Source organism: Salminus brasiliensis, chromosome 11 (assembly GCF_030463535.1).
Source record: "Salminus brasiliensis chromosome 11, fSalBra1.hap2, whole genome shotgun sequence".
Taxonomy (NCBI): Eukaryota; Metazoa; Chordata; class Actinopteri; order Characiformes; family Bryconidae; genus Salminus; species Salminus brasiliensis.
Genome location: NC_132888.1, coordinates 36,321,813 through 36,339,232, shown reverse-complemented (window position 1 = coordinate 36,339,232; position 17,420 = coordinate 36,321,813). Strand labels below are relative to the sequence as shown.

Below are 17,420 nucleotides of genomic sequence, written 5' to 3'. Positions count from 1 at the left end.
TAATACCCTTGATTTGATTAAAAAAAATAAGGAATGAGCAGGTGTCCCAATACTTTTGTCCATAGCATGCATATTAAAAGAGTTAATACTCATATTTTATGCAATATGCAATGGCCTTTGCCCTCTCCAAAATAGATCATAATTGTCACCTCTTGGCAAAAGGGTCCCCGAAATAATAAAGAACTGACAGAGCCGCTCAAATGATTCTTTATTTTATTAAGCGCTTGTCATATAAAATTGTACCAAATTAAATATTCTGTAAAAATGGATGTACTTAGCTCACTTAGGCAGGCTTGAGGTTTACATATGGTCACAGGGTTTGGTCAGGCAGAATTGCATTGGTCAGGCTTGGTCGGCACGACACCGTCATACTGTCTATACGTGGAAAACGTCCTTAACAATACCCTGAAGAATTCCTAACCTGACAAGTTCATCACAGTTCATCTCCTTCCTCCATTCCAATTTCCCCACACCATCACCCAATCACACACACACACTCTTTATTAATCATCCCTGATTTTACAGAAACCGTTTCACCGTGACGAACCCGCACTCCTTCCTCTCCCACTGATGTAGTGCTTTACTCCAGCAGCAGACAGCTCTGTGCTCTCCGAGCGGGGCACTGATGAACCGTTGAGGGCTGTAATCGTCAGTCTGTGAGGGTGGAGGTGTTGGACGTAGGGGAGCTAAGAGATCCTCTCGTAGAACAGGAGGTAGGCCTGAGCGCTCTGCACCTTGGCTTCAGTGACAGGCTGAACGTTGCTGTCGCTGATGTGGAACCAGGATCCTTTAGGGGGCGCCGTTTCGCCTGCAGAGAGAGATTGGCACATGTCCACAAACGTCTTAACCAGGAGTTGTCCTAGCAGTAGCAGTCCTTTATGATTATTATTATTAATGGATAAATAAATAAATAAATAAATAATAATAGCAGTGACATGAATGTTAGAATACAAATATTAAGGTATAATAGTAGTACAAAAGAAATAACATTATTTTACACTAGTTTCTCAATTATATTTCCAAATACTATTTATTATTACTATTAATAATAATAATAATAATAACTACATGAATATTATAGCAAAATAATCATGTAATAGTAATAAAACAAAACACTTATGTTATGTAAGTATGATTATACTCCTGTACATTATATTTACATGTAGCAATTACTATATAATAATAATAATAATCATAATAAACAGTGGCATGAATATTATGGTAAAATAATATAAATGTTATAATTATTATTCATTAATAGTAATAAAAATAAATAACATTAACTGTTGTTTTTTTACACCACGGTATGTCGATTACATGTACAAATAACAACAACAACATGATTATAGTAAAATAATATTTTAATAGTTAATAGTAATGACATTACTATTGCTATTACTATTACACATTACACAATACATGGATTAGTTAATCATGCAACAACAATAATATAATAATAAAAAATGGTTATATAAATATTTTATATAACAAATAACACTAAATGTATAACAAAATTGAACACTAAATAATAATAACAAGTATGATTACACTACTGTATGTCATTCAAGTAGTGTGTGTGTGTGTGCTGAATGTATTACTGTAGTTGTGGGGTCGTACCTGGTGCTGCAGCTCCGTTAAGGAGGGTTGTGTGGTTCTGGGGGCGGGTTTTAACAAACGCTGTGTAATGACCCGATCTCATGGTGCCGCTGTGCTCCACAATCCCATACAGAGAATACAGTACCTGCGCTTCTCCCTCCTCCACCCCCTACACACACACACACACACACACACACACACACACACACACACACACACACACACACAGTGACAAAAGTATTAGGACACAGCACTTATCACTGAATGGCACAGCTGTATGATTCTTCCCTCCTAGATCTTTCACCATCAGCTGTGAGTATTACTGAACAGTGGAGAGTGAGGGGGGGGGGGGGGGGGGGGAGAGAGAGAGAGAGAGAGAGAGAGAGAGAGAGAGAGAGAGTACCTTGCATTTGGTGGAGCAGAATGGAGCGAGATCCAGCAGCTGAGGGGAACTGAACATGTCTGTTCACCTTACACACACTGTAGCCCACCTACACACACACACACACAATCAATAAGGTTCTACATGGGCTCCCTGCTCCCCTTACTCACCCTACCTCACCTTACTCCACTCACCCACCCACCCTACCTCACCCTGCTCCCCTCACACACCCACCCTACCTCACCCTGCTCCCCTCACCTTACTCCACTCACCCACCCACCCTACCTCACCCTGCTTCCCTCACCTTACTCCACTCACCCACCCACCCTACCTCACCCTGCTCCCCTCACCCACCCTACCTCACCCTGCTTCCCTCACCTTACTCCACTCACCCACCCTACCTCACCCTGCTCCCCTCACCTTACTCCACTCACCCACCCACCCTACCTTACACTGCTTCCCTCAACCCCCCACATGAACAAAGCTCCCAGACAGGTCTCCTAGACTGGGCCTGGGACCCCCTGCAGCACATGTCTCGGGTTCTGACTGGGTTCATGTGTGTTTACCTGCTGAAACCTCTTCAGGTGCAGAGTGAGCACAGGTGGAGGAGAGGAGATCAGCATCTGCTTCAGAGCGTCCCTGTAAACGTTCTTCTTACAGCCTGAAAAACAGAGATCAGCAGGTCTGCTGGAGATCGCCGAACACTTCCACACGCTTTGAGGAGGTTTGGACATCATGTTAGCAGCATGCTAATTGTTAGCTACATTAGCATTGTGGCTCCAGAGCTTGTTTACCGTCTGAAGCAGCCTGTCTCTTGGTGCAGGTCACGCACAGCAGGCTGTTAGTCTGCGTTAGCTGCTCCACCTCGGTGAACTGGTACAGACACGACTCCACGGAGCATTCCTGCTTGTGTGGCGCCGCCCTGCTGGCCAGAGTGTGGAAGGCCAGCTCCGGGTCCTGGTTCACCACCACATACTCTACGGGGTCATCTGAAGGTGGACAACACGGCGTAACAATAAAATTAAGAAAATAATACACATTTTTATTGATATTTATTATTTTATAAATTATTGGATAATATTTTAGCCCAGGTTCAAAGGAAGACCAGTTACCCAACCCCCATTCACGTGTACTCCACTCCCCCCGTGATGACCAGGATTCTACTAGGAGTGATAGGGGTCGGGCGTGCCATCATATTTGTAAACGTGTTATGAGGGCCTAACCCACAAGGGGGCGCTCATAAATATCAATAATTACAATAATTATTACGATAATAATCAGTCGGCCTTTTCCTCACCCGATTCTTTACCCTCCTGCTCCTCCTCCACACTCTCCTCATTGGCTGCCTGCAACGAAAGCGCCTCAACACCCTCAACTAAACCGTCTTCCTCTTTCTGCGGGACGCTCATTTCACCCCCTTCATCTTCCTCTTCCTCTCCTCCATCCCTCTCCACGTCTGCATTTGCTCCACCCTCCGTCAGAGCGCTGTAGCGGTTTACGTTAGCCCCAGTGTCTCGTTCAGAGCTTTCTTTGCTTTCTTCCTCCTCTTCCTCCTCCTCCTCCTCCTCCTCCACCTTTTCATCACCAGCAGGCTTCTCCTGCTCTGCGGGGTCCGATGTCCCTGATTGGCTCCTGGCCTGGTCCACGTCACCCTCAATGCTAGCCTCCGCCTGTTCATCATGGGTGCTCATGGGCGGGGCTTCCTGACTGATCAGGGAGTCCAGCGTGAGCTTGGTGCCCTGTTTCTGTTGCCGCCTCTGATTCTGTAAATAAATTATTAATAATAATGATAATTAATTAATTAATTATTCATTTTCTGGTCACAATCAAAAGGCTTATTCTGCTAATAATGGTACAATAGGCACTTATTGAGACGGGCTAAATCTCTGCCCGAGTTCTGAGAAGGTTTTGGGTATATCGTTAAACTGGTGGAGGGATACATGAAAAAAAATAGTCCCTCAAAAACTGGTGAGTTTGTACAATAAATAAGTTGTAGTCATGGTGACCGATGCCCGTTTCCGCACACCACCTCTGTAGCACCACTTTTTTTTTTAACCCCAAACCCGACTCTTGCAAAAATATGGTGGGTGAGAGCAGATGTGGTGGTCATCAGAAGCTCCTCGTACCTTGGCTTGTTTCTTCGCCTGCTTCTTGGCCTTCTTCTGCTGGTACTTGCTACCCGTGCCCGTGGGCATATTTTCGTCCCCGTTGACCAATGGAGTGGCATTGTCACGATCGTCGTCCTCCGAGATGCTGCTCTTCTGCTGAAGCCCCTTCTTCTGGTTCTTCTTCTTGTATGCCTGTAAAGATCAGCACCGGGATTCATTAATAATGTATATATAAGCAGCAACCACCACCATGTTTAAAAGCATGGTTCTTACATAGGGACTATGTAGGTCACTTGAGATAATGTGCTAATATTCAAGGATGTATATATGTAAAATAAAACATCCAGCACACTGCAGTACCTCATCAGCCACAGGCAGCGACAGGTCCAGAAACACCTCAGTCACCAAGGAAACAGTCTTGCACTCTTTACACATCACAGTGCTGGTCATTTCTCCGCCGAACACGCGGTCCACGAGGTTCCTGGTCCCACCGTTTTTCTCATACTCTTTAAAAAAAAAAAAATTAAAGCACTTCAGTCAGACAGTCCACACTCAGCAACGGCTGCTAATAAGGAATGTAGGCAGATATCTCAGCAATTAGCGCTGGAGCTACAAGGCTAATGTTGCTAGCAAGGAATGTAGGCAGATACCTCAGCAATTAGCGCTGGAGCTACAAGGCTAATGTTGCTAGCAAGGAATGTAGGCAGATACCTCAGCAATTAGCGCTGGAGCTACAAGGCTAATGTTGCTAGCAAGGAATGTAGGCAGATACCTCAGCAATTAGCGCAGGAGCTACAAGGCTAAATGTTCCTAACAAGTGATGGAGGCTTTTACTGTACCTCACTAATTAGCACTGGAGCTAATAAGAGGTGGACAAGCCGTGTTTCTGAGCTTATCGCCGATATCGGCAGTAGTTAAAGAGCATTGACCGCCTGCATGGCTGATTACATAGAGCTGGGACCCCTGGGACACTGAGAGCTGGGACCCCTGGGTCACTGACTTGTTGGATCACCAAGCATCTCCTCAGTTTGAGGTCGTGGACAGCTGCCCTTCTTTCATCGCTCCTTGGACGATCACAAGGCATCTAGGCCCTGAGCCAGCAAAGCAGCCCTGATGCCCCCTCCACCGTGCTTCACAGTTGGGGGGAGGCTGTGGTGAGGGAGTGCAGCGTTCTCCTCCCAGTAACTGAGTTACTCACCTTTCGCCACCTTCTTCTGCTCTGCATCAAGACTTTTCCCGGCATTTTTTAGGGCCTCCAGAATCCCAGCCGTGACCCTCTGTGTGGAAAAGAAACACACCAGGCTGGAGCTGTGACACTTCAATGGACAGAAGTATTGGGACACCTACTCATTCATTGTTTCTCCTTCAACCCTGCTTTGGTTGGTTATGGGAAAAAAGGCTTTCTACAAGATTTTGGAGTTAGCATTGCTGTGAGGATTTGATTGCATTCAGCGACAAGTGCATTATTATTCATATTCTCCCCCCCAACCCATCCCAAAAGTATTGGATGGAGCACCAGCACAGGCCTTGTACCCCTCCAGCCCATGCCTGGCATTAGGAGGCATAGTGCCAGTAGGTTCATGAGGGTTATCTGCTGCAGAGAGTCCTATTCTATTGGCAGTGCGTCTTTACAGGGTCTAGACGAGCTGAGCTGTGTGTCAGCAATAGGTGCAATTTCAAGCAGAGGTGTCCACAAACATTTGGACATATTCGAGAGTATATACGTACAGTGTTCTCCTCTGCTCTCATGCCGTCCAGCAGGTAGCGCAGTAGTTCCTGACTGTCCTGCTGCTGGAAGCCTTTGAACCTGGGCGCCCTGCGGAGAAGGAAGGGATATCAGACCGCTGGACTCAGATCTTCATCATCATCATCATCATCTCTGGACCAGTAAAGAAGCACAAATGGGCAGGGGGGGGGCAGGAAGGGGCGGAGCCTTACTTTTTACACACTTGGGCGAAGAGCTCTCTGGGCGTCACCACGGCCTTCTGGGTCTGCTGGACTTCGTTCAGGTGCTGGCACATGGCCAAGGTGAGGGAGCCGGGTCTAGGCAGCTGGACCTGCAAAGGATCCTGGGACAGAAGACAAGGGTCCAGCTGACAGTTGCCTTGATTGCTAGCTGTGTGTGTGTGCGCATTTGAACTCATCAGAAGGGGTGTCCACAAACATTTGGGACATGTATCTGTATGGATCCTCGTTCCGCCATCAGCGCACCCTAGTGGTGTGTCTTGGCAGTGCGTGTACGTACAGCTGTGTGGACGGTGGGGGGCGAGTGACAGGCTGCTCTGCTCGTCCTTCACCTCACCCAGCAGCTGACGCAGCAGCACCGTCTGAGACAGGTTCTGCAAACAAGAGCGTCATGTGAAGGTTGCTGTGTGATGTGTAGCTCCGCCCACTTTCTGTGCACTATATTAGCCATGTAGCTACAACAGCTAATTGGTGGGGTATATGCTTTCATTACTTTTTTTAAGCTATATTGGTGGGCAAAAGCTTCCATTACTTGTTAGCGACATTAGCTAGCTCCATAGCTCCGGTGCTAATTGATTGGGTATATGCTTCTATTGCTTGTTAGCTACATTAGCCTTGTAGCTCCAGTGCTACCTAGAGGGGTACAAGCTTCCATTACGTGTTCACTATATTAGCCTCAGTGCTCCAGTGCTAACTGACTGGCTATATGCTTCCATTACTTGTTAGCCATAATAGCTAGCTTTGTAGCTCTGGTGCTAATTGGTGGTGGCTAACTGCTTCCATTACTTGTTAATGTACTACATTAGCCTTGTAGCTCTGTGTTAGTTAGTGTGGTATGAGCTTCCATGACTTGGTCACTATATTGGCCTAACAGCTACGGTGCTAATTGGTGGGGTTTATGCCTCCATCACATTTTTAGCCATATTAGCTTCGTAGCTCCAGTGCTAGTTGGTGGGACACAAGTTTCAATTACTTGTTCACTATATAAGCCTGACAGCTACAGAGCTATTTGGTGGGGTATAAGCTTCCATTAGTTGTGTCCTCTATTAGCCTTATAGCTCCAAAGCTAATTGGTGGGGTATAGGCAATACCATTCAGTCATTTTAGCTTCATAGTTCCATAGTCCCCACTAGTTGGTGGGGTATAAGCTTACAAGATACTTATTCACTACATTAACCTTCGGCGCTAATTGGTGGGGCATACACTTCCATTGCTTGTTATCTATGTTAGCCTTGTAGCTTCAGTGCTAAAAGATGTGGTCTAACGTTTTATTTCTTGTTAGCCATGTTAGCTTCAGAGCTTAAGTATTAACTGGTGATGTATAAGCTTGCAGTACTAATTGCTGGGGTATATGCTTCTATTACTTGTTAGCTACATTAGCCTCATAGCTTCAGTGCTAATTGGTGGGGTACAATCTTCCATTACTTTTTTAGCTATAATAGCTTTGTAGTTCCAGTGCTAATTAATCGGGTATATGCTTCTTTTACTTGTTAGCTACATTAGCCATACAGCTTCAGTGCTAACTGGTGGGGTACATGCTTCCATTACTTTTTTAGCTAGAGTAGCGTCGGAGATACAGTACTAACTGGTGTGGAACAAGTTTCCATTACTTGTTCACTATATTAGCTAGCTTCCTAGCTTCGGTGCTAATTGATGGGGTATACACTTCCATATATTAGCCTAATAGTTCTAGTGCTAATAGGTGTAACTTGTTCACTATATTAGCCTGATGGATTATAAGATTGCCTTACTTGTTAGCTACATTAGCCTTGCACTGGTGGGGCCCAGGCAGCCTCTGAAAGATCTATCTGATGTTGGTGAAGGAAATCAAGGCTACCTGCAGGACAGCGTTGAAGAAGCAGGTGTTGCCCAGGTTGCTGAAGCCCTTCACTGCCACGGCTCCACATCCCGCTCCCGCCTCTTTCTTCTGGACGCCGTTCTGCTTCAAGGTCTTTTTGAGCTCTTTCTGCTTTGGTGGATCTTCCGGCTCTTTCTCAGCCTCCTGCACCTCCTTTCCCACCGGGCCCTCCAACACATCCTCCTCCTCCTCCTTCACCTCTAGATGAGCACATAGCGAGGAAACGGGGGTTAACGTAGAGATCCTTTTAAGAATTACACCGAACATCACCAGAGCTATTCTAACAACCCTCTGTGGATACAGGCACACACCTGGACTTTTTGACCACGCTGCAGCTCTTCTAGGGTAGAACTGCAATTAAACACTTACAGACTCACATATTTGAGCTGTACTTCCGTTGTTAAATGTGTGAATTCATAGTAAATCAAATCCGCCGACTCAAATCCGACTATTACTTACATGAAAAAAAAAAAAAATATATATATATATATATATATATATATATATATTTTTTTTTTTCTGTAATATTTTTAAAATGTTATTCAGATTTTTCCCATTAGCAAGGCCAACTGTGCTCTCTCGGGGCCTCGGCTGCCGATGGCTAGTAGCATGACCGGGATTCGAACCAGCGATTCTCTGGTCATAGTGACAGCGCCCTCGTCCACTTAGCTGGACCACCCGAGGGCCCCATTTCTGGCCATACCGCCCATTCAGCTCTAGCTGAAACTACCGAACGTCTGGTAGCAGTAGTAGATTGGCACTGAGCACTGCAGTAAACAGCGGCACCTACTTCTACTGGAGGTTTTGGGGCTGGAGTCCACCAGCGCTTGCTTCTTGATGTTGGAGACCAGCTGGGCCAGCTGTCCGGTGCTGGAGTAGTGGACGTCGTCATCACAGATGTAGCACCTTCACAAAAACACCCAGCAGCCAGACATGACCACCTCAATCCAACAGCAGCAACCCCCCCCCCCAAACCATTTATTAAAAATAATAATTAGAGCTGAGACAGTCAGCGACCATCTGACCCATTTCCTGCCCACACATATCCTCCCCCCATCGCATGTGCAAGGCTCTCGACATTGGAAGGGGGTGAAGACCGGCACATGCTGCTGACGAACTGCCGCAGACGCAACGTGACCACGCCACCATTGGGTTGTGTACCCAGCTGCAATGCTTCGGCCAGCAGGCGCCAATGCCGGCCAGCATGTGGGAAGAAGGCTCCACCTGCCCACCCTTGAGAAAGCAAGGCCAATCGTGCTCAGTCAGAACCCCCGGCTGGCGATGGCTAGCAGCATGGCAGGGATTCGAAAGCATATCCATTTATTTGGTCTGTAGCAGTTATGCCCCGCCCATTTCAGACTAGACTGCCTGTTTGCGGGCATAACCGAGAGGCCAATCAGAACAGAGCTTTTTAACATGTGCCAGGTCATAAATGGTCACAAAAAAGAAAGAAATAAAACATTTGGCATGATTCAGATCGGCCAATCAACACAAAGCTCATTTACATATATCATTTACATGTGTTTGGCCTGAGGACCTCTGTTCTTACCACACACTCCAGTTGTCCAGACTGAGCACCAGGCAGTGCGTGTCCGAGCGCGGCGTCTCGTAGTGTTTGATGGCGTGCTGGTTTTCCGAGGACCTCCCGCATCCCTGAACGGACCACAAACAGATACGGGATGACAAGGAGAAGCAACATTTGGCCCCACCCACACACTCTGATTGGTTGAAAAATGTTCAGTCTGACGACAGCCTGTTTTCCACCACACCGACCATTCCTGTATTTCAGGATATTCCACTAAACACTTAAAAACGGTTGCTAGGCAACAACATCAGTTGCTACACTCCAAGTGGACAGAACTACTTCAATACTTTAATAATTACTAATCGTTAAACTTACTTACGTATCATTTAACCCCGCCCCCAAACACTTCACATATGAAAACTAGGCTACAGACCAGTCCGGTTTAACCCTTTTTTGTGTGATGTCACAAAAGCCAGCTAATTTACCAACTCATTTACATATACCCCAGCATTCGGTCAGCAGCTTAGCCCCGCCCACCTACTGTAAGGTCAAAAAAGCCAACCCATTTATATTTATCCAATTTAATCAGCCAGCAGTTTAGTCCCGCCCATTCAAGCTGGACAATTTTTTTTTTTTTTGGGAAGTCCCAACAGCGAACCCAGTTTAGCTCCGCCCCTTTAAATTAAAATAAATATTTAAAGAAAAAAAAAGCTGTCTGTTCTTACTCTGTGTCCACATTTCAGACACATCCACACCGCTGGCCCCTCTGGACAGCTTTCAGTATCAGGCTGAGTGTCATCATCGCCCCCGCCGCCGCCGCCACCCTCCTCCTCTGCTCGGCAGGTTTGGCAGGAGCTCCAGGGCTTGTCCAGACTGATCTTCTTTAACAAGCTGTGGTCAATTCCTTTACGGATGTGGGTACATGTAGCACCTGCACCACACAGGACGCAAAATTAGTATTTTTTCTATTAAAACAATCATCAGCACCCCTCCCCCCCCCCAAAATATATGATTATTAATAACATTTTTCAACTTAAATGGTACAATACATATTTTAAAAATAATATAAAATAAAAATAAGTAAATAAATAAATAAATAAGGATTCATGCACACAATTATTATATTTTTTTAACAGCTTCTTTGGTATTTGTGTTTGGTCCAAATATTAAATATTGTGGTGCATATTGTGTACCGATATATACAATTTCCACAACATGAACATGAAAAAAGATAACCTGTAATTAGTAAATAATATAATAATGTAATAATTAAATGTAATACATTTCATACAAATTTTATTGTATTCATTTTATTGTATTAAAATTAATTAAAATTAAAAAAAAATACTCACCTATACATTATCATTAACAAATAAATGTATATTGCAAATTTTTCACAGGTGAATAAACAGATGAAAATGAAAAGTTATTAATATGACATTTTTTAAGGACAGCTTTTTAGGTTTTTGTTTTAGTCAGAATCAACTTATCAAACTTCTAAAAAAAGAAATACTAATTTTTTTTTTAAATAGTGTTTTTTTTGTTCAAAAAACATTATAAAATAAAAAATATAAAAATCCTTATGGAAAAAAAGAAAGTGATTTTTTTTTTTCATAAAAAGTGATATTTTCACAATAAAAGAAATTGTGATATTTTCAAAATAGTCATATAAAAAAAATAATTGTGATGCATCTCAAGTATCAACACTGACATTAAAGATTTACTATATAATATTTAATATTCTTCTGCCCTCAAACAGACACACACCTGCAAAACTGCCCCTTTATAACACGCTATATTTATGATGCTACAAAGTAAAGCTCATTTGCATAAATCCAGCTGTCTGCCAATACCCCGTGATTCCCCACCACTGTGTCCCCCCATCATTAACCCTTACCTGAGGAGCGTACGTACCTGACAGATCCACACTGCTCTCCTCTTTTAGATTTCGGTCCCTTCGCTTCTTGCCCATCGTGGCGCAGGATGATGGACCTCTGAAAGGGGGACAGATCAAAGGTTACCTTAGTTACACTGATAAGGTGTAAACTCAGATATCTATGGTGTTTGTTGTAGAGCTGCTCTGATCTGCTGCTCCACCATAATGACGGTCAGTGCTCTGGGCAGAGACCCCAGTGATGGAGCTGCCCCCCTCCCTGTGATGTCCTGCTGGACTGACCCCAGCTGGACAGTCGGGGGGGGGGGGGTGCTGGGGGGGTAAAACTCATATCTGAGGTTCATTACAGCCCAGATCTGCTCCTCACACACCCAGCCCCGCATCCTCCTCTACAGCAGTCAGGGTCCAGCTGGTTCACTGTGGCTTGCCCACCTAGCCGTTAGCCTCAGAGCTAACGCACTGCTAACTCACCCAGCTGGAGCCGCAGGAAGTGAGGGTGTCACACTGCTGAAGTCTTCGGCTCTTCCGGTGATCAAACTAGGGCTCTCCTGTCGGGACCACCGCTGACCGCACACGCTACCCTCCAGCCCTGGCTATCTGAGGCCATCCCTGAGCAGGACCAAAGTGAACACAGGGGCAGCTGAGGCCAGCATTCTCAGCACGCTGGCTGTCTCTGCTGACTGTGTGGAACTCAGCTCCTCGCCGCGCAAATTTCAAAATAAAAGCCCTGATTAAACGCATGAAAAAAAAATGCATTGGATTTTTACAACGAAAATGTTGTATATATTCATTTTAGATTGTTTCTGACTTTGTAGATTTTTTTGTGGTGTTAAGATAAATCTGCCGATGATATATACTATTTTTTTACTAATGTATTTTCTTATTTTCTAATCTAATCTATCTATTAGTCAATCTACTATGATATATACAATTTTCACAAAAATAATAATTATTAAATGTATAAGTATAAATATATATATTTAGTTTTCTTTTTGTTTTTTTTTAAAACCATTATATATATATATATATACAATTATATGTATATATATATATATAATTTCTTTTTACCAGTAATCTAAAAAATAATTATTATAAAGGTTTATGTATAAACATGTAATGTATTATAATCATTCTGATGATAATAATTATATATGTATTATTTTGTAAAACCAGTAATCTATCTATAAATAAATATACTGATATATATATAATATCATATATATAATTTTTTGTACCAGTAATCTATTTATCTAGCTAGCTATCGATAATAAAGTGAATACAGTAATAAATGTAATGACCTGTAATGACCTGATAAATACTTAAATTATAAATAAATACCACTGATAATGAAATAATAATTATATTATTAATATGTATTATTAATAACAGCAGTAACAGTTTAATCCTAGCAACAATAACAACTAATATTTTTGCATCTTTTTTAATGTCGTGTCTATTAAAAAAAAAGTCTACTGATCAAAACGGAGCAAACGTGATCTAATTTCCTCAATCAAAATAAAAGTCCGTACTGATTTCCATGAATTTTGTCGCAGATGCTTATTTTCAATAGTTCCACGTTGTTTGTATGTCATCAATATTTCATCAACAACATTCATTAATATTAACATCCCGCCTGTAACGTCGTGAGACAGCAGTATAGTGACCACAGGACTCTTGTTTTGTAACGACGTCCCTTCCGTGAGGTACAGCTGGCTTCACAGTCCTGCCTCGCTCGACTGCTGTGGTTTGGGTGGTCAGTTAGTGGTCAGCCCGGTCTGCTGGTCCACGCTCAGCGACACGTTGCTGCAGGTCTGAGCTCCTCTGGGGGAGAGGGAAGGGCAGCATGGCCTGTCCGGAGGAAGCCGAGGCTCAGCTGGCCGAGATGGAGCTCCTGACCAGCATGTTTCCGGGCCAGGAGGAGCTGCTGCTGGACCAGCTGGCCTTCGACGAGCTGAGGGCTTATGTGGAGGGAAGAGCTGACTGCCCCCCCAGCAGCAGGCCGGCACTGTCCGTCAGAGTCAGCACACACTCCCCCACAGGCCCCGAGGTGAACACACACTCTTCTGCAGCTGACTGGACATCAGCCTCGGTGTAGGAGCTCATGCTGTTGTCCCTCTCGCAGGTAGACGTCACGCTGTCCTGCTCGTATCCACTGGACTACCCCAATGTCCTGCCTGAGCTCGCGGTCAGGTATTACAGCACCTTTACCTGTCACTTTATCATATATATATATATATATATAGTTATTATTATTATTATTATTATTATGATTATTATTTATTATTATTTGTTATTAATATTATTGTCACAAATAATATTAACACAAAGAATAATAATAATCACATAATAATAATAAATATGATAATAACAATTATTATTTTGTTAGTATAAATATTTATATTCATAATAATAATAATAGAACTACTACCAAATAACTATCATTATTATTATTGTACATATATAGGCATATGCTTATAAATATATTGGCATATTTATGATAACAATAAAATGATCAATAATGGTTATATAAGTAAATTGCTTATGTATATATTTATTATGATTGTTATATTAAATGTTATATTTTAGTTTCTATGCAAATATGAATTAGTAATACTTAATAAAATGTATAATTGCATTACTTATAGTAATAAACATGATGAAATGTCTATGAATAATATTTATATTTTCCCTAATTTACTAATTAACAAATATTTTTGTTAATAGTATAATTATTGTTATGTTTATATAATGTTACATAATTACAACATGTATTATAAAATTAATAATATTATAGATCAATAAATGTAGATATAGATAAAGAATTTTTGTTTTTTTGTTTTTTTTTTAATTTTTTAATTTTTGTTTTTTTGATTTTGATTCATTAATAATTGCTTGTATCATGTGTATTTTATATATATTTTATAAATGGTTCAGCATATAAATAAAATATTTCATTTTATATAATTAATATGTACATGTTAATAAATAGCAAAATGAATAACTATATGTAATTATTTTTATATATTAGTAAACATGCTTTTATATTAATAGCTTGTTACTGATGCAACATTAAGATTAATACTATATTAATATTAAAGCTATGTTAAACAGTAAAGTGTGTGTGTGTGTGTTGTATCTCTCTGCAGGTGCTCTGGGCTGAACCGTGCGCAACATACACACCTCACCACCGACCTGTGCTCGTACCTGCGGGAGAACTGTGACGGGGGTGTGTGTGTGCTGTCCGCCGTGGACTGGCTGAAAGAGCACACTCACGAATACCTGAGCGAGAGCTCAGCGGTGGGCGGGCGAGACTCACCGGCAGTGCAGGAGAGAGAGACGTTCAGCAGGCTGTGGATCTACAGCCACCACATCTACAACAAGAGCAAGAGGAAGAACATCCTGGAGTGGGCCAAGGAGCTGGACCTGTCCGGCTTCAGCATGCCGGGCAAGCCGGGGATGGTGTGTGTGGAGGGCCTGCAGCCAGCCGCGGAGGAATTCTGGGCCAGGTAGGGACTGTTGGAGCAAACTTAAAGGGGGACCCCACCAAATGTTCAAAATTCTCTGCCTAATTCAGTGTTTGAGGGGAACACGTCCAGAGTCGGGGTCTCATGTGAAACTGTGGTTCATTTTACAGCGGTGGTGAATGGAACTAGGCGTCGGTCGCCATGACTACAACACAATTATAGCCCCTTTTCTTATCTATCCAAACCCATCCGTGAATCTGCAGGTATGTTAGGTGCAATAACGTTCTGTGGGGAAGCTTTTAGAGGTCCAGAGGCACGTCTGGTTCCATTCACCACCACTGTGAACAATTCTGACTCGGCCCGTTTCTCCAGAACGGAGCGATGTACAGCAACAGCACTGTGAAGGGGTGCTCGCACTTTAAAAATGTAATTATTTAACAATTAAAAAAATTTTATGGACTTCCCCTTTAAAAAAAAAACACTACCATTTACAATGGTCTGATTCTGATGGACAGGGTGAAGGTGCTGACCTGGAAGAGGATCATGATTCGGCACAGGGAGGACGTTCCACTGGACTCGCCCGGCAGCGCCGACCAGCTGCGCAAGTTCCCCGGGTTCGAGGAGGCCGTGTTCGACCCTCACGGCAGCAGGGGGAATCACATGGACCTGGGTCAGCTGTTCCAGTTCCTCAGCGACAGAGGCTGTGCAGAGATCTTCCAGATGTACTTCGGAGTGGAGGGGCGATGAGATGCTCAGGACTCTTCAGGACTTTTCTGGGAACGCTACTTCAGTTTATTACAGAATAAACGTTTATGTTTGTACGTTTGGAACCGACTGGCGTTCTCATTTCTAGACTCTAGGTCACTTTTAGGAATGAGCAGCATGTGCTTCACCTGAATGGCCACAAGAGGGCGGTGTATGCCTGGTTAAAGAGCCCATATAAAAAAAACTGCACTTTCCTCACATACTTGATAGGAAGCTCTGTGGAGGTCTTGCTATGGTGGTTGCTATGGCGTTGCCAAGGTACCCCAGGTAGTTGCAGTGATGTTCCAGAGTGTTGCTATGGTGTCACAGGTGGACGCTCGGGTGCTGCCAATATGTCCCAAGTGGTTGCAGTGTTGTTGTTGGGTGTTGAGAAGGCATCCTAGATGGTTGCTCAGGTCTCACTCAGGTGGTTGCTGTGATGCTGCAGAGTTGATTTACATATTCCGTCTAGCCCCGCCCATTTATGCTGAAGCTAGAAGTGGCTCAGTCTGCCGAACTGCCGGCCTTCTGGATGAGGTACGGTACAGCACGGCCAATTAAAACTGAGCCTATTTATATATTCAGTTTAGCCCCGCCCATTTATGCTGAAGCTAGAAGTGGCTCAGTCTGCCATACTGCCGGCCTTCTAGATGAGGTACGGTACAGCACGGCCAATTAAAACTGAGCTTATTGACATACCCAGTCTAGCCCCGCCTATTCATGCTGTGCATTTCAGCCCGGAGGGCTGCCAATCAGAACAGAGCTCGTTTACATATACCAGTCTTAAAGAAACGGTAAGCAAGTGCAGTGTTGTTTCAGGTGCGATGCTGCCAAAATATCCAGGGTTTTTCCACACAGTTGCTAGGATGTCGCTATGCGGTTCCTAAGGTATCCCCTAAAGTGTTTGCTTTGGTGTTGCTAAGTGGTCGCTATGGTGTCCCATGTATTTGTTAGGGAAACTGTATGCCCAGTCAAAAAGCTGTGCACAAGCACAATTCCCAGTTACACAAACACTCCGGAGTTGGTGTGCCGTCCATGACCCGCCCTGTCCACGGTGTGTCGCTAACAGTGCTAGCCTAGGACAATGCTAGCTAACAATGCTAGCTGGGGACATAGAAATGAGGACATATTTTGAATTGATTCGCCATAAAACAACAGGAAAGGATTGTCGAACCAGTTGTGGTGAACTCTGAAGCCTTTAGGGAGCTGTTTTTGGGAAATTCCCAGTTCCAACATCCGAGGTCAATGGAATTAGCATTGGGTGGAGCTCAGGGACTACTAGGAAAACTAGGGTACCGGCCCTTTAACGGCTAGTTTAACAGACACTAGAGCTTCTATTATATCATATCTAGTTTAGTGTGAGAGGGAGAGTGGGTGTCCCTCCCAGACTGCGTCCTTTTAAACCAATAAAACAAGTAGGGCTCTCAGAGTCGGCCCACTTGTGTCCCAGCCCACTCCCGGTCACTGAGTCAGTCCGGTCACATTTCGCTTGGGCGACTGATTTACAAATCAAACACTTTTAATCCGAGCCGGCGCTCGTCCACCACATCCACCCTTCACCTCCTGCTCATACAGTGATGCTACAGCCGCTGTTTCACTCTATTCAGTGTGTGTGTGTGTGTGTGTGTGTGTGTGTGTGTGTGTGATCTTCATTATTGCACTGACCCATGTGTGTGTGTGCGCGGAGCTGCTGAATGGGGTCGGTCCACTCCGGCTGCATTTTAAGCAGGCCGGTCCCTTTCATGAGTGTGTTTCTGAAGCCCGCGGCTACTGTCATTAGCACACGCGAGGCTGAGCCAATCAAACAGAGTCATCTGTACTCTTTTATTACGCAGATCAGTCCGGTTCTGACAGCTGATTGGCTGAGCCGCGTTCAGGCCCGCC

General features: G+C 43.9%; 2 protein-coding genes across 2 annotated transcripts; one reads left to right on the top strand and one right to left on the bottom strand.

The window, feature by feature from the left end:
• Nucleotides 1-225: 225 nt before the first annotated feature.
• usp16 (ubiquitin specific peptidase 16) lies at nt 226-12,046 on the bottom strand. The gene is given in 19 exon segments (XM_072690788.1): nt 226-808; nt 1,618-1,765; nt 2,000-2,044; nt 2,046-2,087; nt 2,545-2,639; nt 2,773-2,967; nt 3,276-3,741; nt 4,105-4,278; nt 4,447-4,592; nt 5,285-5,363; nt 5,815-5,902; nt 6,025-6,179; nt 6,354-6,425; nt 7,889-8,109; nt 8,700-8,815; nt 9,459-9,562; nt 10,160-10,365; nt 11,349-11,428; nt 11,800-12,046. Coding segments are annotated over 18 exon segments (2,532 nt in total). The 5' UTR covers nt 11,407-11,428; nt 11,800-12,046; the 3' UTR covers nt 226-686.
• Nucleotides 12,047-13,036: 990 nt separating this feature from the next.
• rwdd2b (RWD domain containing 2B) lies at nt 13,037-15,622 on the top strand. The gene is made up of 4 exons (XM_072691368.1): nt 13,037-13,375; nt 13,451-13,518; nt 14,475-14,834; nt 15,308-15,622. Exons 1-4 carry the CDS (start codon nt 13,172-13,174, stop codon nt 15,537-15,539), a joined length of 864 nt encoding a protein of 287 aa, XP_072547469.1. The 5' UTR covers nt 13,037-13,171; the 3' UTR covers nt 15,540-15,622.
• The last annotated feature ends 1,798 nt before the right edge of the window (nt 15,623-17,420 follow it).

Coding starts and splice junctions, on each gene's coding strand:
- rwdd2b (XM_072691368.1), top strand. CDS start 13,172: ATGGCCTGTCCGGAGGAAGCCGAGGCTCAGCTGGCCGAGATGGAGCTC. Junction 13,376..13,450: donor ACTCCCCCACAGGCCCCGAG/GTGAACACACAC, acceptor TCCCTCTCGCAG/GTAGACGTCACGCTGTCCTG. Junction 14,835..15,307: donor GCGGAGGAATTCTGGGCCAG/GTAGGGACTGTT, acceptor TCTGATGGACAG/GGTGAAGGTGCTGACCTGGA.